The sequence below is a fragment of the Quercus lobata genome, chromosome 4 (assembly GCF_001633185.2).
Source record: "Quercus lobata isolate SW786 chromosome 4, ValleyOak3.0 Primary Assembly, whole genome shotgun sequence".
NCBI classification, from domain to species: Eukaryota; Viridiplantae; Streptophyta; class Magnoliopsida; order Fagales; family Fagaceae; genus Quercus; species Quercus lobata.
Window position 1 is genome coordinate 38,915,485 of NC_044907.1, and position 21,783 is coordinate 38,937,267.

At 33.6% G+C, this 21,783-nt stretch overlaps 1 protein-coding gene across 2 annotated transcripts; it reads right to left on the reverse strand.

Moving 5' to 3' along the window:
- Positions 1 to 15,851: 15,851 nt before the first annotated feature.
- On the reverse strand, positions 15,852 to 20,042 carry LOC115983816 (non-functional pseudokinase ZED1-like). 2 transcript variants are annotated; one of them, XM_031106639.1, is made up of 4 exons: positions 19,452 to 20,042; positions 18,595 to 18,643; positions 17,181 to 18,258; positions 15,852 to 16,475 (listed from the first exon to the last, which is right to left on the reverse strand). In XM_031106639.1, exons 3-4 carry the CDS (start codon positions 18,191 to 18,193, stop codon positions 16,307 to 16,309), a joined length of 1,182 nt encoding a protein of 393 aa, XP_030962499.1. In that variant the 5' UTR covers positions 18,194 to 18,258; positions 18,595 to 18,643; positions 19,452 to 20,042; the 3' UTR covers positions 15,852 to 16,306. The 2 variants fall into 2 exon arrangements, with proteins under 2 accessions (XP_030962499.1, XP_030962500.1); XM_031106640.1 differs by lacking the exon at positions 18,595 to 18,643.
- Between the last annotated feature and the right edge of the window lie 1,741 nt (positions 20,043 to 21,783).

Genomic DNA, 21,783 nt, shown 5'->3' on the forward strand with positions numbered 1-21,783 from the left:
ATTATCACTTTAATCCATATCTTTTATTTTCACCACTTTTAGTCCTTATTTAGAAAAACACCGTCCATTTTAGTCCTTTCCATCAGTACTCAAATGGCAAAGTCCTACGTGGCAGACGGAACTATTAAAATAATAATAAAAAATTTTATTTTGGCATTAAAAAATGTCACGTCAACATCTAAATTAAAAAAATTAATTTATTAATTTAAGCTAAATAAAAAAATTAAAAACATAAATGAAAACTAAAAATTAAATTAATTAAGATCTAAGTGTGTCTTGAACAAGAACAACAAGAACACAAACCCAAATCTAAGAACACAAAATTAAAATCCAAAAATCACAAGCCCAGAAATACAAACACAAACTCAGAAATAAATCTTCCTTGTCAACCAAACACAAAAGCAACAAACACAAACCCAAATCCAAATCTCAACCCTTCTCATCTCTCTTTGACTCTACTGACACTCTCAAAAAATAGCAACAAAAACAACAAGAATCATAGTCAAAACTAGCCTTCAGTCTTGAAACCTACCTGACCCAGAAAATCAAATCCATCAACGAAGCTTTGGACATTGCCGTTTCACTCAAAGACAAAGAACCCCGTGAGCTCCACGAGGCCATGCGCTATTCCTTCCTTCTCGGTGGCAAGCGAGTCTGCCCACTCTTCTGCATCACTTCCTGGGAACTCGTCAACGGCATTGAATCCATGGCCATGCCCACCGCTTGCACCATCGAGATGATCCACGATGCAACTCTCATCCAAGATGATCTCCCTTGCATGGACAACGCTCATCTCGACCGTGAGAAGGGTTGAGATTTGGATTTGGATTTGCGTTTTTGGAAGATGGATTGCTGGGTTTGTGTTTGTATTCTTACTGATGTTTGGGTTTGTGTTTGTTATTTTTTTGTTTGGTTGACAAGAAAAATCAATTGCTGGGTTTGTGTTTGTTGCTTTTGTGTTTGGTTGAAAAGGAAGATTTGTTGCTGGGTTTGTGTTTGTGTTTCTGGGTTTGTGATTTTTGGATTTTAATTTTGTGTTCTTAGATCTTGGTTTGTATTCTTGTTCAAGACACACTTAGATCTCAATTAATGTAATTTTTTGTTTTTATTTATGTTTTTAATTTTTTTATTTAACTAAAATTAATAATTTTTTTTTAATTTAGATGCTGACGTGGCATTTTTTAATGCCAAAATAAAATTTATTATTATTATTTTAATAGTTCCGTTTGTCACATAGAACTTTGTTGTTAGGATACTGACAAAAAGGACTAAAATAGACGGTGTTTTTCTAAATAAGGACTAAAAACGGTGAAAATAAAAAATAGGGACCAAAGTGAGAATCGTATGAAAATATAGGGACAAAAATGTGGTTTTCGCCATAAATATATATAGGGCTCACTCTTTCCCCCAAAAAACATAGGTTAGGGTGAGTTGAGGACCATCGAAATTTGATATAGAGAACTCAAATCATGTACCTCAGAAAAGTAGTTGATGAGTAATTTCTCATACATGTGTGTAAAGAAAAACCAAAATTTTGTTAGGGAATTGCATTAATATTTGTGGTTCTCTTGCGTAAACAGATCAAAATGTGTGGCATGCATGAAAATTATAGAATACTCCAAGAAAACAGTTTGGTGACAAAAGTCATATTGAAATAAATATATTTCCTTTTTCTTATCTTTTTTAAGGAAATATTTGAATCAAGAACCTACCTGAATTCCACACATAGATGACTTTGATGTTGATAAAAACTTAATAGAAGAGGCAAATGCACTCCAGTCCAAAACCCTTTACGACTTGAGCCAATGTTGAAATTTTTGTTTAAATTATATATTTCTTTTGCCTTGAATTGTCATCCAATGAGTTGTGAATGGAAGATATCACTAAGAGTCTAAGACTTTGATGAATGAGCATATATGGGAGAAGCAGTGGTTGGTAATCTTAAATGCTATTTTGTTATCAACAAAAATATACATCCCACCTTGTATTTTACTCTAATTTGCAATTGAAGATAGTCAAAAGTGCCTTTATAACCTCCCTCAAATGCATTGGTCATGGAAAATAAATGTACAACACACTTTTATTTTGGTTACCTCTGTCTTTTGGAGGTTGTTGAGTGTTGACAATATGTCAAAAGTAAGATAAAGAGACACCCATTCACTGAAATCATTAGCCCTCATATTCCAATTTAGAGATTAGATGAAAATTTTGCAGTGAAAATTTAAACAAAGAAATTAAGAAAATATGATCACATATGACCAACTTAGAGTGTGTGGTAATAAGGATTATGTTTCCCGACATAACAAGAGACATAAGGTGCAACAATTTCGAGAGTAATGTCCCCAAGACATATAAATTATACATGTAATTCATGCCAAATTAAAATCCCTATAAAAAAATAAAATAAAAAATAGTAAGAAAAAAAGGAATAGAAAAGAAAAGAAATGCAAGCCTTTTTGGTGTAACCAAAACAAACATCCCATATCTTAATCCTTATCCCAATGTGAAGGAAGGATTGAGCTTGATCTGTAAACACCTACCAGACAGCCTTATTAAATTTTGTTCCTCTAATTTCATTAACAATTAGCTTGTACTATTAAAGCTAACTGTAAATAGTTTTAAAACTTAATCGAGAAGTTGGAAACCATTTTGAAGCTTCATGGTTCTTTTCCCACAATAACTTAGCCAGTAATCATTCATGCCATGCTTTTACATTGGAAAATGAGAATGTTTCCTGTAACAAATTTATCTAATCGAATTGCACTCGAACAAAATCACACGTTTATCTATGAATTCACTTGTAAAGTTAAGGTTTTTTCATCTCTTCGACATGTTCATGTCGGTACAATAATATAAAATTTCTTAGCCAATTAGTATTTTTTTTGAAAAGTACTGCAATATAAAGTACGTATCTCTAAAGTTGGGAGACTTTGAAATAGGACCCTAATAAATTGTTGTCTTTCCAAAATTTCCTAGTGACTTTCTTATGGATCCCAATACATTTTCCATAACATATTACTTTCTTGACGTACCATACACATACAGAGAATGACAATCATTTTTGTTCGAATCAGCAATATAGACACCCGATATACTGTTCATATATACTTCATAGTACAACTGTAGGCAACCTCGAAAGCAAAGACATAATTAGGCCACATGCCATGATCCTTCCTTGAAAATTTGGACCTGAGCTCAAATTACCGCATTTGGGTACTCCAAATTCAAAGAATCAAAAGCATCCAGCCATATTAAGCAGTGGTATTGACCATTAAGAGTGAATGCGTGGTTTAGTAATAAAGGCTTGCTCCTATGTAATTTGATGAAAATCAATGTCTTAGATTCAATCGTTACAACAAAAGAGATGTCAATCAATTAAGCTATAAAACTCTTGGCAAGACATAAAATTAGTCAGCAAAATATCTATCAACTAATGCTAGTTGCTATGTAAATTGTCTTATAACTCAACTCACATTTCTTCGTACTTCTAACTGGATTCAAATCTTCTTACCCTAATTATCGAATTATGAAAATTTAACGCTAGTTGCTATGATTATCTCTGAAAAGAGTCTTCCACTTACCTATGAAACCCTACTTTTTTTTTTTTTTTTTTTCTTAAACAATTATTTTGGGACCACAATGGAAATACGATACAGTTCGAAACCCCATCCAAGATAGGTATTTCCGTAATAAATTGTGCATTTCTGTCCATTAAATGAAAAACAATAATATACCCATCTCGTTTCTTACTCGATCTTTTTGCATCCCCAGGGATTATGAATCTGTAGGACAGTCTAGTGTGTCTTTATTCTCTAGCTCCACAGTAAAAAAATAATAATACAAAGCAAAACACACCACTGTTTTTAAATCCAATGCACTCCGAACCAAAAGTTTTAGCACTAATTTTAAATTACAGCATCTGAGTAAGATCTTAAGATTCTTAACACATATCTTTATTCGCAACCGTGTGTCCAAGACTCAGTGCTTATATAAAATAGTCAAGCTTGATCCACATAAAGCTAGTAACATATTTCCATCTTGTAAATTTAGAGATGATCTTATAATTTAGTGTTGTTAACGAGGTGTCCGGCCTATTATAAAATTAGACTATTAAAGAATAACATAACTGATTTTAATTGTTTTTAATTTGATACATTTTTAATTCAAAAAAACTAGTTTAAAACTGGGCTAAATATATTGCATTAAAAAAATAATCGGTTTTAGTTTTGGTATTTCAAATGTACATTCCTTCCAAAAGCCAGTTATATAATTTTATGTGGTTTCATGTGTAAATTCCCACAAATCTAGTAAAATTCTGAAATCGATACATGCATTATGACTAAAATTGGTTCTAAGGTACTAGACTAACTTGATAGTTGAATTCATTAAAAAAAAAAAAAAGAAAGAGAGAGAAAAAAAAAAAATCCTAACTTGATAGTTGGATATAAAGCTATTCGAAATTGAAATTATTTTGTGTTGGCTACATAATAAATCACTCCCTCTAAGTTTGGCATGTTTACAATTTTTCCCCTTAGTTCCTTCTTCTTCTTTTTTTTCCTTCTAATTTTGCTTCTCAACTTTCATTTATGTTCAATGTAATCCTTTTGTTTAGTTCTGGCAGTTTTTTTTTTTTTTTTTTTTTTTTTTTTTTCAAATTATTTCTTCACTTTTGGTGATCATTGGATTCTATTGCACCTGGTGCAATACCTCAAATTCACATTTACATATAGCTCCAGTTCTCCACTGGCTACTAGGAGAATGATACCAGTCAATCCTCTTTGGGCAGCAACCTCTTGAGCTTTTATTGTTGCAAAACATTGAGCCAAACTTTCTTACTTTAACACTGTGTTTGGTTGGGGTGAAAATAGGGAGGATGAAAAACAGAGGGAGGAAAATCGAGTGGAAAACAGTGTTTTCCACTGTTTGGTAAAAGAAGGAAAATGGAGAGGAAGGAAAACCCGGGAGAAAGTTTTCTCTTCCGGGCCCACAATTTTCATCCTCCCAAATTGGGAGGAAAAGGCTAGAGAGAAAAGTGCTCTCATTGCACTTTTACACAAATGACCTCTTTCTCTCTCCTCTCACAGCTACAAACACAACGGCTACAAACACAATAATCTTTCTCTCAAACATCTATAAACTCAAGCATAATCAGATTATCAGAATACAAACTCAAAAACACAATTTTAAAATTAATCAAATCATAACAATAAAAGCCCAAAAAAAGAAGAAGAAGAAGAAGAAGACAAAAGACAGAAGACAGAAGCCATCTGACCCATCTAGACTGCGTTGGAGACAAAGATGAGTGATGACTCTGGCTGGGCCAATTGCTTTGGGACAAAGATGACCCATCTGGACTGTGTTGGGGATGACTATTCTGGAATCAAGTAAAAAAAAAAACAAAACAGAGAACGGGAGCTGGAGAAAAAAAAGAGAGAATGAGAGCACTAACTGGAACATTCTTGAATGAGGGAGAAAAAGAAAGAAAAGAAGGGGGAGATAAAGAGATAAGGACAAACGTAGATGGAGGAGAAAAACAAGAAGAAGAAAAAAAAAAACCGTATGGATGAAATGAAGGCTCTGAAAGGAGAAATAATATAAAGAATAAAAAATCCTAATTGAGAAATGTTATCACAATATTTTTACAATAAATTTTAAGTAATAAATTGTTATTAGTTAATATTGGTGAGTAAAAAAATAATTTCAGTGGTGGGTTCAAATTAGAACCAGTAACAACTTTTCACATAAATTTTCTTGTGAAAGTATTGTGAAAAATGTTGTGAATGTAACACTTCTCATTGAAAAATATAATTGTTGGTAAATTTTATATTATTTAATGAGTACAAATAAATATATTTCTTACCTATTATGTAACAAAGGTATAATAGTCAATTTATATAAACTACATTTTTTATCTTCCCACTTTTCTTTTTAACCAAACAAAAAATTTTTCCACCCTCCCACTTTTCCATCCCTCCAACCAAACACACATGAGAGAAAACTAAATATTTTCTATCTTCCCACTTTTCCATCCTCCCACTACTTTTCCATCTTCCCACTTTTCCACTCTTCCAACCAAATGGACCCTAAAAGTTTGGTGCTATGGTTTGGTTAATACCTATTGCGCACGCACGCTTTCACACACGCTTTCATACACGTTTGTACATATGCCAAAAATAATTGAAATTATACATTGAAGACATAATTTCCAACTTGAAATTGCTTGATTTCAATTGTTTTTTCACGGGTATACAAATGTGTGTAAAAGTGTTTGTAATTAGCACTGCTACTAGGGTTTCTGGATTTTTTTATAGGAGCCCCTATGGTTTCTTGCAAAGATACTTTGTCCTTGTTTGCTTTTAGCTACAAAAGCAACTCTTCCCCATTTACTTTCTGACTTCCAAAAACCTTTTTAACAATCATTACTTGCCAAGTATAACTAGTAGTAGTAGGAAAGCACTCTTAACTTAGATACACTGTTCACTTTCAAAAACTCGAGCATACCATTGCCAGACGCAACCTAAAAATATGCAACCAGGGAATGCCAATTTGAAGGTACACATTATCCAGGAGGAAATTCAATTAGAAAAAGCATAATTAAATCTATCTGAATTAACTTCAAAGTTGATGGAGGTTCAGTTTAAATTCAACACAATTACAAAGTTGTGAACACTTCCAAAGAAACTTTTATGGTCAGATAACATATCTATAGAATGCAATTACTTAGTGTCGTAGGACAAGGGGAAACAAGGTTTAATAGGGCTTTAGGAATGAAACAAAGGTAATAATTAAGATTTGGGTTGCTGTGAATAGTAATCGTGAATAGTAAATAAAAGATAAATTCCTAACACACGTATAGCTTTAAAATCTGAAAATATTATTAATCACTACTTCAATAGAAAACACCAAAACTCTTTAAATAGAAGGCTAAACGTAATCCTAGTAGAACTAGGATTTCTTAAAAACCTAATAAAACTTGGACCCAAACACCTTGAATTTTGATACTAAACCCAAATTAAATAACTAAACTTAAATAAAACCCAATGGACTAATAACACAGCCCATTCCAGAAAACATAAAATTACTAAAATACCCCTAACACTTAAAACTAATTAAAAGTCTTAGGACGCCTTTTACATGTCTTTAATGGTTGCTATCATGGTCCTCCATCATCACTTCCGGGCTTGAAAGAACTCGATCTCGATGAGTTAAAAGAATGGAATTTGTCATAAAGATCATAACCAAGTGCAAGAAGTTCTTCATCTGTGATCCATGTACAATCTGAAAGCGAATGCCCTTTCCATTTCATGAGATACATCTCTCCTGGGCTTGAAAGAACTCGATCCCGATGAGTTAAAAGCATGGAATCTGTCATAAAGATCATAATCAAGTGCAAGAAGTTCTTCATCTGTGATCCATGTACAATCTGAAAGCGGATGCCCTTTCCATTTCATGAGATACTTTTTGTAACCCCCACTCCTAGTAGAAACCACTTGATGATCGACAATATCTTCAATCTCTTCTTTCAATCTTAGGGTTGGTGGAAGATGAACTGTTGTTGCATCAGCAGATTTGACATCATCATTATAATGATATATAGTAAGGTCTTCAACATTAAAGACATTGCTTATTCCCATGTCTTTTGGCAAGTCAAGGACATAGGCATTAGAGTTGATTTTCTTTAGAACCTTATATGGACCAGCACTCCTTGAATGAAGCTTTTTGTAGGTGCCTTTAGGATAGCGTTCAGGCTTGATTCGAACCATAACCGTGTCTCTTTCTTCAAATTCAGCAAATCGCCTCCTTAAATCAGCATGTGTCTTATAACTTTCATTGCTCATTGCAATTCTTCTTTTAATCTCATCATGTATATCATGAATATGCTTAGCAAAAGCATCAGCTTCAACACTAGGATGGGCCGTGTTAGGTAGAGGAACCAAATCAATTGGTTTCCTAGGAAGTGCACCTGTCACACATTCAAAAGGAATACGGCCTATAGATCTGTTTATTGAGCTATTATAAGTAAACTTAACCATAGGAAGAATTTGGTCCTAACTAGCAACATGATCTCCTATAAGACAGCGAAGAATATCACCCAAACTTCTATTAATTGCTTTAGATTGACCATTAGTTTGCGTGTGGAATGAAGAAGAAAACTTTAGCTATGTATACAATATTTTCCATAAAGTATGCCAAAAGTAACTCATAAACTTCACATCTCGATCTGAAACAATAGTTTTAAGCAACCCATGAAGACGAACAATATCCTTAAAGATGAGTTTAGGGACAGCATTTGCAGTTTAGTGACCCATTTTTAAATAACGGTCTACGACAATGTAGGTGGAATCATGACCTCAAAGAGTCTTAGGCAAGCCTAAGACAAAATTCACACTTAGATCCTACCATGGTTCATGTGGTATAGGAAGAGGCATATATAAACCTATATTTTTCTTCTTTCCTTTACATACTTGGTAGACCCTACACCTTAGAAAAATTTTGGCCGCATCCCTCTCTAAGCTTGGCCAATAGAATCATTCTTCAACCATGGTTATGGTCTTAACTCTTTCAAAATGCCTTGCTGCTCCACCAGAATGTAGCTCTCGAATAACTTCTTCATGTATAGAAGTATTAGGCAAGCAAAGACGAGTACCCTTAAAGAGGTAATCATCATGCAATGAGAAATCCAAATATTCAACATGCTGTCCAGCCACCAAATCAACACAAATAATGTTAAAATCCTTGCGAGAAGGATAGTCCCTCTTTAGTAAATCAAAACCCACAACTTGGACTGCAATTGAAGAAAGAATGAATACTACTCGACTAAGTGCATCACCTACTTTGTTTTCTATGCCAGCCATATGTTTGATAACAAAACAAAATGATTATAAGAAAGAAACCCATTTACTATGTTGATAGTTTAACTTTCTCTAAGAGTTAATGTACTTGAGTGCCTCATGGTCTAAGTATAACACAAACTCCTTTGTGATCAAATAATGACACCAATGGCAAAGCGCTTGAGCCATAATGTAAAACTCCTTATCATAGGTAGAATACTTCTGCTTTGCATCATAAAGCTTTTCACTAAAGTATGCAATTAGGTGTCCTTCTTGACTGAGTACACCTCCAATGCCCACTTAAGAGGCATCACAGGCTACCTCAAAAACTTTAGAAAAGTCTGGAAGGCCTAGGATAGGAGCTTCAATCATCCGTTACTTGATTTCTTCAAAAGCCTTCAATGTTGCCTTTGTTCAAACCAACTAACCATTCTTCAAACAATTAGTAATTGGAGCCATGATAGTATTGAAATTTTTAATAAAGTGCCTATAGAATGTAGCCAACCCATGAAAACTACGAACTTTATTCAAAGTAGTAGGAACTGGCCAATCTCGAATGGCTTTAACTTTATTTGGATCTACCTTCACACCTTTAGAAGAAAGAAAAAAGCCCAAAATTAGGACGCTTGACTTCATAAAGGAGCACTTCTTCATGTTCACATGAAGTTTCTCTTAATGGAGAACTCTTATAACTTGTTAAAGATGAAAATTGTGTTCGTCATTGGTCTTACTATATATTAAAATATCATCAAAATAGATGACAAGAAAGCAACCAATAAAAGGCTGGAAGATCTGCGTCATGAATCTCATGAATATGCTTGGTGCATTGGAGAGTCCAAATGGCATGACTAGCCACTCATAGAGACCATATTTGGTTTTAAACGCTATTTTCCACTGATTACAGGGCCTTATACGTATTTGGTGATATCCACTTTTAAGATCAATCTTGGAGAAAATAGTAGAACCAGCCATTACATCTAGCATATTGTCAAGTCGAGGAATCAGGAATCGATACTTGATTATAATCTTGTTAATGGCACAACTATCAACACACATGCGCCAAAGAACCATAATTTTTAGGCGTAAGCAAAGATGGAACAACGCAGGGGCTCAAACTTTCTCGAATAAATCCCTTGGACAGTAGCTCCTCTACTTGTTTTTTAAGCTCAGCATGTTTGCTTGGGTTCATGCAGTAAGCTGGAAGATTAGGCAATTGGGATCACGATACAAGATCAATTACATGTTGGATGCTGCTTAAAGGAAGAAGCTTATTAGGCAAATCTCCTAGTGTTACATCAGAAAATTCATACAGCAAAGTAGATACCTCTAAAGATATGTCGACATCACAACCCACAATTGGCTCCCTTACCTCTTGCGCAATTACAGCAAAGACAACACCAGCCTTATGGCATTCTACTTGAAAGTTCTTCTTGGTAAGAATATGGAGTAGCTTGATATTGTTTTCAAGATCTCTTTTCTTATTGCCTTCAACAACTTTTGGCTTTGATTCTTTGAATTTATTCATCTCGGCTAAAGTCATTGGTTTCAAAACGACCTCCTTCTTGCCAACCATTAAAGCATAGGTGTTTTCTCTCCCATAATGTTTTACATTTCAATCAAAGAGTCAAGGTTGACCAAGAAGGATATGTGTAACTTTCATAGGAATTATATCACATATGATAAAATCACTATAAATACCACAAACAAAAGAAATAAGGCATTGATGAGTTACCAGAATAGAAGTGTTGTCTATCCAAACCACTTTGTATGGTTGAGGATGAGGTACAACTAAAAGCTTAAGGTGTACATCCGTGGAAGATGACACAACATTCATGGAACTCTTCCCATCAATAATAAGCTTCTTTGCTTGGTTTCCACAATGAACTTACATCTGAAAAATTGAAGTTCGCCTCCAATCCACTTTCTCTACTTTAGGGGTTGCTAAGATACATCTCACTACAGATAAAAGAGAAGTATCCACTTCATCTTCCTCCAAGTCGTCTACAGTAAATACTCCATAATCAAATGCATCTTCCTTATGATCTTCATCTTGCTGTATTCTTTCTTCTTCATCTTCAACTCCAATGTGTAAGCTTCTCTTTGGGCATTGATAACCCATATGACCTACTTCCCTACACTTGAAGCATTTAAATTCCTTTCCACTAGAATTATTTGACATGACTCCTTTGCCTTGAGATTCAACCAAATTGGTAGATGGTTTTGATCCATTCAACGATTAAATGGTTTAGCACCACTACTTGACTCAGTAAACTTTTTAAATGTTGTCTCCCCAGTTTGTGATCCAATTTTCCTAGTAATTGGATACCTCAAGTATTCCTCCACGTCTAAAGCCACTTGGAATGCATGTTCCACATTATAGATAGGTTGTCTAAGCATCTCCCTTCGTATATCAGCCTTCAAACCAGTCTTGAATTGAGCTAGTGTTTGACAAGGCTCTTCGTCTACTTGACTCCTAGTCTTAAGTTCATCAAATTTCTGCATATACTCAGCTACCGACATGCTGCCCTGCTTCAAGTTAAAAAGTTGTTCACACAACTTTTCTCGATAATTATCTGGCATATATTTTTCTAGAAACTTAACCTTCATCTATTGCCATGTGCCAATAGGCGGTTGGCCTATTCTCCTTATATCATTTTCGACACCAAACCACCACAATTTTGCCAAGCCTACAAGCTTCATCTTAGCAAACCTTACTCACCTATTGTCTTCCATATCATACTAATCAAAAAACTCCTCAATAGAAGCAATCCAATTTGAAAATACCGTGGGATCAACCCTTCCTTCAAAGTCTAGAACTTTCATTCTTACCTTCTTTGTGATATCACCAGCTGTATCATAAGATTCATCTTGCCTTCTTTCTAATATATCTCTAGCCCACTCAAGAATTGACTCTTGTGGTACTCTTTGGGTACGATGCCCCTTCAATTTAGACCCTTGATTGATGTTGACACACTCTTTTCCTATTTGTTCCTCTTCCTTCTTATCTTTCTCACCCTTATTGGCTTCAGATGTTTCTCCTACTATAATAGTAACTTCTTGATCATTAGGTTTAGAAATTTGACTCTCTAAATCATTCAATTGAAGGTTAAATTCTTCGAGTTGAGCCAAGATTTAAAAAATAAAATCATCGCGCTCACCATCACACAATCTTCCCCTAAACGATCCTCCTGATTGTGTAGACATGATGCAAATTCCTTGCTTTGATACCAAATTGATGTAGGACAACGGGAAAAAAGGTTTAATAGGGCTTCAGGAATGAAACAAATGTGAAAATCAAGATTTGGGTTACTGTGAACAGTGCTGAGAATAGTAACTGTGAATAGTAAATAAAAGATAAATTCCTAAGAATCACTATTAGGGTTCCTTGGCATCACACCTAGGAGTAGTCTGCATCACACAAACCATAACATGCTTATAGCTCTAAAAACTAAAAATATTATTAATCACTACTTCAATTAAAAACACCACAACTCTTTAAATAGAAGACTAAACCTAATCCTAGTAGAACTTGGATACCTAATCCTAATAGAACTAGGATTTCTTAAAAACCTAATAAAACTTGGACTTGGACTCCTTGGGCTTTAATACTAAACCCAATTTAAATAACTAAACTTAAATAAAACCCAATGGACTAATAACATGGCCCATTCCAGAAAATATAAAATTACTAAAATACCCCTAACACTTAAAACTAATTAAAAGTCTTAGGAGGCCTTTTATATGTCATCAATGGTTGCTGCCATGGTCCTCCATCACTCAGCCACTTCCATTTGCACCCTTTATGTATCTATTAACACTATTACACTGATCTAATTTCAACTCTACATGACTGAATGCCATTGCCTGATAAATTAACAGTGAAATTTAGCAGATTTCAACGTATTGAAATCTTAAATATTGACCAAAGATCAAAAAGAGAAAATTATCCCACTTGCTTCCTAACACTTTCTCAAATTACCAACACTTGATACTTCTTCAATTCTCATTCAATTTGAGGAAGCAAGAGCTATCTGTTTCCATACTTGACCCATTTTTAATGAAAAAGTTGATGAAAAGTGAGATCTGTGGGTTAAAATAGTCAAAAGTTGTGGTTACTGTTCATGAACAATGCATAAACAATAGCCGGCCGTTGTCCCTTGAAATGAGTGCTGCAGAAGAGAAAAAAAAAAAGAAAAAAAAGAAAAAAGAAAAAAAAAAGAAGGAAACGTAGACGCACAAACGCAATGTATATCCAAACCTCCTCAAAATTGGTAGGTACTACCGTACTACCGTACTAGTAGTTGAAAAGAATCAACAATAATAGGTAGCCCACAGGGCAAAACCACCATATACAACAATATATGATGGCCACACATAAGGTCAAGTCAATGCATTCTCTTTGATTTTCTTATACTGTTCTTCCACATTTGCTCTCCAGCCAATAGTTGGAGAGCCTGTGGTTTGCTCATCTTTCTCTCAATTTAGTTGACTTGCCATTCCTTTTTTTATTCTGTAACAACATTTGGGAAACTGATTAAGTTGAGAAAAACATAGAAAGGAGAACCCTTAAATATATTGTCAATCAAGAATACTAAGTGAAAAGCAATGTTCATAGCTTGCTACAACAACACAATTTGAGGTACATTGAAACACAATTGAAGTTTAGAACTAAACTAGAATACTTTGAAATTCAAAAAAAAAAAAAAAAACTAGAATACTTTGCACAACCACAAAGAACATGCAGTCAGCTTGTTACGCACAACCACAACCATTAGTAATATATATCATGTCTCAATGTACACACACATATCAATGACAAAAACAAAATCAAATCTAGAAGACACTGTAAGAGAAAATTCAAGAAGTTGATTAATTCAATAGCCAATTGTCATATAATAAGCTCACTTTAACTTAGCTTAACCCTAACTAATCGGAGTTGACTTAGAATTATTTAGTACTTTCTCCCAATTTTACTCCCTAAACAACCATCACTTTCCACATAATTTCTATTCACATCATTTTGCATCTTTTTTTTTTTTTTTGGAGAAAAAGGTTTGAGTTATTATGTAAGCAGAGCAGGAGCAGGAAAGTTAAGCACAAAAACCCAACACACAATATCGTAGTTATTTATGGGTCGTTTGGTAACGTTATTCTAGTAATGTTGTTTATATTTTTTGAAAATACGAGTGGGTGAAAAAGTATGTAAAAATATGTGTGTTGTTTAAAAACTGAAAACATATTATTAAACTACTATACCAAACGAGGCTTTAGCACCCAAAGTTAGTGTAAAGAGAGAAATGAGTAATGGTTTGGATTTGACACTTTTGGACAAGTGCACAGGCAGGGGAAGTGAGGTGTAACGTAATGTTGTTGAGCCCAAATACTATTCTGGTCTTTGGGCCTAAAGCATTCAACCCAGTTTTTGGTTACAGAAATGGGTCCCAGGTGCCTTATGTTGACTGAAAGCCTTTAATATATTAGGCGTATTTGGTTTGTGTTTTTAAACAATAACTTTTAGTTTTTAAACATATTACATGTATTTCGATACATATGTATTTTCACAAATATTTTCAAACAACAATTTTTAGTTTTTAAATACATGTACCAAATAGGCCCTTAGTATGACCGTGAGACAATTTTATTTATTTATTTTTTATAATAATTTGATAGTTATGAATAAGTCGAGTCTAGAGATTCAAAAAATAATGAATCTCCTCATAGTCATGCCTTTTTTTTCCTTATATATATAGCTTTTTTGATAAAAAAAAAAAAAAAAAGGTTTTTAATACAATATTTGACTCCCTTGAGTTAAATCCCGTAAATAAAGATTTGTCAAAAATCTTGTATTCTAATAAAATTACTTAGAATAAAAAAATAATAATAATGTTACCTTATCGTGGATTCTCAACAATCCTATTTGGTTCACCAACCTTGTGTACTACTTTGTGGTAAAGAGAAAAAAAATGGAGAGTTTGAAAGTGCTAAAAAATAATTTATAATGGTATAAAAGCATAAAATTGTCAAGATTATTTATTAAAACAAGCTCTTCTCTATGATATAATTTCTTTTGGTAGTAATTAATAAATTTGCAGTCTTCCCATAAAATAAATAAATAAATAAATAAATGAACAGGGATCAAATCTTGAGCGGATATTTTTATAAAATATATATATATATATTTAAAAAAGGATTAATTAAGCTAATTTTAAATTGTCATTATCTAATTTAATGTCCAATCCTAAATTTACATGTGTACAATTAAATTACTTTAATGAGTCAAATCAAATGGTGTCATGAATCGTTTAAGGTAACCTCATATTGACAAATTAAAAATTGACACATATTACTTGGATCCAAGCAAGTCCTCTAATCAAAATCAGACAATTGTTTTTCATATTTCTCCAGGAAACTCATTATTTCTTTCATTCAACTTTTAATGCTCCAATTCCAAACCATTAGAGCCTTGCTGGGACCAATGTCACTCTATTAATTTTCTTCACAAATAGTTTTTGTAGTTGGAAAATCCATCTTTTTGCGGCCAGTCATTCAAACAATAATGAGAAAAGAACTCTGGCGTAGATCGATTGGTAAATACATATCTTGATCTTTACCTATATTGGTAATTAAAAGATAAACACTAAAAATAAATTAGAATTAACTGAGGAATCCTTGACCTCAACAGATTTCTCTGCATAAAATGATTTTTTTGATGATTTTATTCAAATAAACTACTGCTCCTTTTATACAAGATAACCCTTGCATTTTAGGAACAATCTGTCCTAATAAAACTCAAAGATAAGCTCCACTAGCCGTTACAAATACAAGTTACAACCCAAGCACTTGATTATTAGATTCCCTTATCCTACTAAAATGCTAATACAAATGCAATTAATCCTAATATCATGCAGCAACTTATTCTTATCCTAAAATTATGCAAAACATCCAAATATTTTGCAACAAGCAGAACGCTAATAGGGAAAAATCTAGTACCACAAAAAATTACACAACTTCTTTGCCACAACAGTTATGTGGTAGAGTGTAATTGGTGAACGAAAGAACAATGAACTCCTTTGCAATTCTGCAGCTCATACAGTTGCTAAATTTGTGTTAAACTCCTGTCATTCTTTTTGTTTCAATAAAGGTAAACTCCCACCTCATATCAGAGTCTGTTTGTAGGGTGGAGTACCTCTCTTTTAAATCCTTTTAGATTAATGACATTGAGGATTAGCAAAAAAAAAAAAAACTCCTTTGCCAATACCAATCTATCCTCCAGTTCTTAAAGCATCAATATACATATACCTTAAGAGTCTGCCACAATGATCACTTTCTGCAATTTCATCTCTTTAGAAATCTAAATGCTCCAAATAATAGCCTGGGCTACTACTGCTATTGGTGAAACTCACAGATATTTCTTTGACCAACTTAACTTTTATATTTGCCTTCTCAATCACAGAACTGCTATACAAGCTCTGTCATCATTCAGTCACAATTAAGCTTCGGAGGCTTTCAGAGGCTTCTTTCACTGCTTGGCTTTCATCATTAGAAATATTTCTCTTCAATGATGCAGAAGCATGCCCTTCAAAACGCTCATGAAGCTTTAAATTCCGCACACTTCCCAAAGCCTCTTCATCCACCTTTGTGAACCTGTGTGATTGGTAAATATTAGAAGCTGATCTCATAGAAAATTCTCCTTTACTATTTAAGATGCATACTGGTTTATCAGGCCTGCTTCTCAGTGGCAATGGGATTTTGATAATTACATTAAATGGTTCTTCATCAAATAAGCCTAGTAACTAATCCAAATTCCATTAATGGTCATTTGATCGAAAATCAAGTAAATTCTTCTCATTCTCATGCCTAAAACATTTGGATATGCAATAATGTGAATCTATTTGCACGGGTAGATTACACACCAGCCAGTCCAAATTTGAAATTTCCATGGCTATTTAAGCTACTTGCAAAAGCTGATTGAATTCATTAAGAATATTAAATAACCATATTATTCTTTGCACAGGCAAATTTGGAACTTTGTTTTATATCACAATTAAAACCAATTCATTATATCATTCTATCATCCCAGCCTTTGAAATTAGTTAATTTAAGCTAATAACTACATTATACATAGCTAAACAGATGATTGGATCAGCACAAGTAGATACTTAGTTATGGAACGAACCTCTCAATCTGCCCGAGTTCTTTGCTGAAATCTTTATAATAAAGTTTTATATATCATAATTAAATTGAGTTCGTTTTAACATCTGGGGTTTGACATTAGTTCATTCAAGCTAATAACATATATATATGACTGGATGACCCCAAGTAAGTTAATATTTAGTCATAGAAATGAACCTCTCAATCCGCCTGAGTTTTTTGGTGACATCTACCATAGTTGGCCTTCTCTGTGGATCTTCCTCTGTACATGTCAAGGCAAGGTTCACCACAGCCTGTAACTGCCGCTGTAAACTAGCACCTGCTTCCCCATCTGCCAAGATTGTGGGATCCACAATCTCGTTTATGCAATGACCTTGAGTACGGTTATGCATGTATTCTACTAAGGTAGAACCTTCATTAATTGTCAATCGAATTATATGATAAGAGTTTTCTCCAGTTAAAAGTTCCAGAAGGAGCCGACCAAAGTCATATACATCAGTTTTCTCCGTTACCTTGCCTGATGCTCTAAACTCGGGGGCGTAGAACCTGAAATTCCGCAAGACCTCATGACCTTTCACGTCAGTTTCACCCTCAGGGATTGATACAGAATGAAACAAGTTGCACAATTTGGGAACATCATGTTCATCTAATAAGATACCGTGCATACGTAAAGCCATGTGGATGACAGGTCTATGGAAGGCAGTATGGAGATAGGAAATTGCATAAGCAATATGCCTTGCAATCTTTAACCTGCTCATCCATGCCATGGGTTGATTTTTTTGTTTAGTAACACGCGAGACATAAATCCGATCCATAAGAAAACCATTGGCAGCAAATTCATACACTAAAACGGGAGATGGAGTCTCGAGACAACACCCTATGGGATTTAACACATTACTGTGAGCACTCATCTTTGCAGACATCACTAAATCATTGATGGCTATATCGGCCCATAATTTAGAGTCTGGTAATCGCTTAACGAAAACAATTCTTCCTTCAAGAGAACCCTTGTACCAACACCACTCCTGCTTTTCACAATAATTGTTGGTTGCTTGGCCAAGTTGTTGATCTGAGAAGGTGCGAATGGGAATAGACTTGCCGTTGCAAGAGGCAATCAGCTTCTCTAGTAACTTGCTTCCATTCTCAAAAAATGCTCTCTCTCTTTCCTTTCTTCTTTTATTAAAGAAATGATCTCTCAACCAAGTTCGCATAGCTTGAATGTGGAACCTTGCTCTTTTTGTGCCTCCTCTGCACACTAGGAATTTTTAGAATAGTCCTGCAGAGGGAAGGAAGTTTAGTGGGCATTATTTATATAGAACTAGTTTCGGTACCAATAAATAACCTCTATTGACTAGGTATCAGAGTCAAAACATAATTAGATGATCCAAAATCATATATATCAAATCATAGTTCAAACAAACATATATCTCATTCAAATACATATATAAAATCATATATTTAGTAATCAAATATATTTGGGATAATTTTTTATTCTTTACTTTAACTGAATGTAGCTAAAGCAATTAAATAAAATTGTAACAATTATAAACAATTTTCAGTAGTTAAAATACAGTATAAGCAAAATAAAACTAATTAGGATAAAGTTACTTACCTCCAAAAGCCATACCAAAAGGAACTTCTTCTAAATCCTTAGATATCACCTAAAACAATTTTACAGATACCATTTACTCAATAATCAAATAATTTAAGAAACTTTAGATAGCACCTAAAACAATTTTACAGGTACCATCTACTCAATAATCAAATAATTTAAGAAAAACTTATAATGGTACCCGTCTGAAGAAAAATTGCTAAAAATATCCAATAACTTCTCATTATTAACTCTTCTCATAAGGACAAAAATAGCATCATAGGGAACTTATAATATATTTCAGAACCATCATTAATTTATATATATATATATATATATTCTGTCTCCTCACTAAGTGTGCGTTTGGTTCCACTTTAAGGAGCCAGAATGCACGTTTTATAAAAGCCCATTTTCCAAATACAAAAGACTCACACGTTATAACGTGAGGCAACTAGGTACGAGCTTTTGCCAAAAGCCACTGCGCGTTATTAATATTACCGTTGGAAGCTACTATCAATTTTCCAAGTTGCCCACTGTGTTTTAAAAGGCAGATCACGCTATCTACAGTCCATAGTCCTAGAACTAGATCTCATCTCTCTTCTACAGTGGATACTATTGAAGTGAATTGGGTCTTGATTTTTGAGACTTTTAATTAGTTTTGAACCCCCTGTAACTGCAATACAAATTTGCACCCCCTCACCATGAACCTGACCCCTTTATTTTTTAAAGCCCAACTTAAACTCCGGAAAAAAATAATTCCAAAAGAAAATTTTGGTCTTTAATCTCAGAAATAAAAAGCCCATAAATCAAAATTTGAGAAATCATAAATAAATAAAAAAATGGGTCAAATAAAACCTAAGAATTCATTGCTGCCTAACCTCCAAAATCTCTCATTATTCTTCTTCACTCTCCAAACCCAAAGGAAAAAGGCTGCCTCTGCTTCACACACACAAAATCTGCCGCCGCTTGACTGTCCCTAATCTGCCGCCGCCGCCGCCGCTTGGTCTGCCTTTTGTCGTCGCTTGATCTGGTTTTTTAGCTCTCTTTCTCTCTTTCTTTCACTATGAGAGTGTGTTTATAGTGTTTTGATATGCTATTTCACTAAATTTGCATGAGTGAATCACCGTATGTATGTGTGGAGTTATCTTTTGATTTTTTTTTTTTTTGGTTGAGTTTTTGAATCTTGGACTGTGTGTGTGTGGGAGCTGTAGCGTTAAGAACTGTGTTCTGAACTTCTTATATTTGTTGTTGAGTAACTCAACTTGAGTTTTGAGTCTCTAAAGTAATGTCTGACCGTGTCTCTGTGACTGTGTGGGCCTGTGGAGGTTAATGGGTTATAGACTTATATAACTTATTACTTTTATTAGTTTATAGTGTTTGTTGTTGAGTACTTGAGTTTGAGTTTCTTCACTGTTGGGTGTTGCAAAGTTGCTGTAAGTGTTTTACTGATTCGATATAAAGTTAGGTTATGACTTATTACTTTCATTATTTGACTAATTTGTGACTTGTGAGTAGTTTTTTAATTTTGTCAAATGTGACTTGTGAGTGGTTGTTGGATATGTAACTTAGTCAATACATTAACATTAAAGACAGTAAAAATATAAAATATTTTAAGAATTATAAACTTATAAATTAAAGAATTGCAAAAAAATCACTTAACAACAATAATTAATGTATTTAATGTATTAGAAAAAAATATGTCAAATGAACTTATAGTTTATTTTTTGTTCTTTTGCTAGTACTATGGATAAATTTGTAATAAGGAAACCCTATAGGCCACAAAATTCATCTTCTACCTAGGATGCATATCTTACTCAAGATTCATCTTCTACTCAAGATTCATCTTCTAAGCATGGTCATGTTGATGTGAACAATCTTCCTTCAGACCCGGCCTACAAAAAAAGATTTCATTTTATCATTCTAATGATCGATATGAATTAAGAAGATATTATTTACATAAAAAACCATGTCAACCTTATGAACACAATTTTTAGCAATGAAATATATCAAAAATGAATTGCGCAATCGAATGGGGGATCAGTGGTTGAATGATTGTTTAACTGTGTACATTGAAAAAGATATAACTTGTAAGATTGATAATAAATCTATCATGCAACAATTTCAAAATATGAAACCTTGTAGAAGGCAATTGTAGAATTTCATGTTTTTTTTTTTTTTTGGTGATATTTATATATTCAAGTCTCTTTTGTTTTAGATTTTATATAATTTATGTTTCTTATTGACCCGCCTAGACAAAAATTCTGGAGCCGCCCCTGAATCCGTGTATTAATTCATGACAATGACCAAGCACCCCTGGTTGCTTAGATAATTCTCAATCTGACTAGTCTAAAAGACTAAAAGTAAACACATATATATTGCATAATACTAGTAATTCTAGCTTGTTTTAGTTCTCCTTTTACGACTTGTGTGGATTATAGCTGCACTTGTTATTTTAAGTAGCATCCAGAACTAGAAGCTGATAATTGCAATTACCCTCTTTGGAATTGGAGCCTATTCATGCAAAAAGCACCAGTTTACGGCACATTTGGAGGATCTGAGGATGGGGTTCTCAAACTAAATGGTGAATTTATTGGGTTCTCAAATTTTGGTGAGAATTTCTCATCAAAGTTAAAGTTTGAATTTTTTAGTCACAGAAGAAAATATACCTTAGATTACAACAACTTCTCAAAGATTCTGTCTCATACTCTCATCTAGCAAAGATTTTGTTGACCAAGCGTGAAGAAACGAATTTGAGGAGCGAACAAGCCCACTTTGAATTTTCATTTTCCAAATTAATATTGGGTTTTTTTTTCCCACTTTGGAGAACTTGTTATTCTGCAAGTGTGAACTTGACTCTCCATACGTCATTTTTTATGAAATATAACCCTATGGGTATAATTAGAAAACTCCCCAAAATAGTAAGTTACAAAGAAATACAAGAAATTCTATAGTTATTCTCTAGAATTGCTATATGTAAAACCAAACAACTTTGTTGTATCCTAGAGACAAATTTGCGATAACCCTTTAGCAACAATAGAATGGGGACAAATATTGTCTAAGGAAAATGATATTGTGCCTCCAAGTTATCTTTTTTTTTTAAATTTTTTTTATTGATATTGTTCTTCCATCATTACTTTGTGTAATATTCCCAATAGCTAATACCATGTATAGTTTGAATTGCTTCTAAAAAAGTTATAATTTGAACCGTGT

Excerpts from the sequence above, each read along its gene's own strand:
- LOC115983816 (XM_031106640.1), bottom strand. The coding sequence starts at position 18,193 with ATGCGAACTTGGTTGAGAGATCATTTCTTTAATAAAAGAAGAAAGGAA. Across the intron at positions 16,476-17,180 it reads AAACTCAGGCGGATTGAGAG|GTTCACAAAGGTGGATGAAG; the intron begins GTTCATTTCTAT and ends CCAATCACACAG.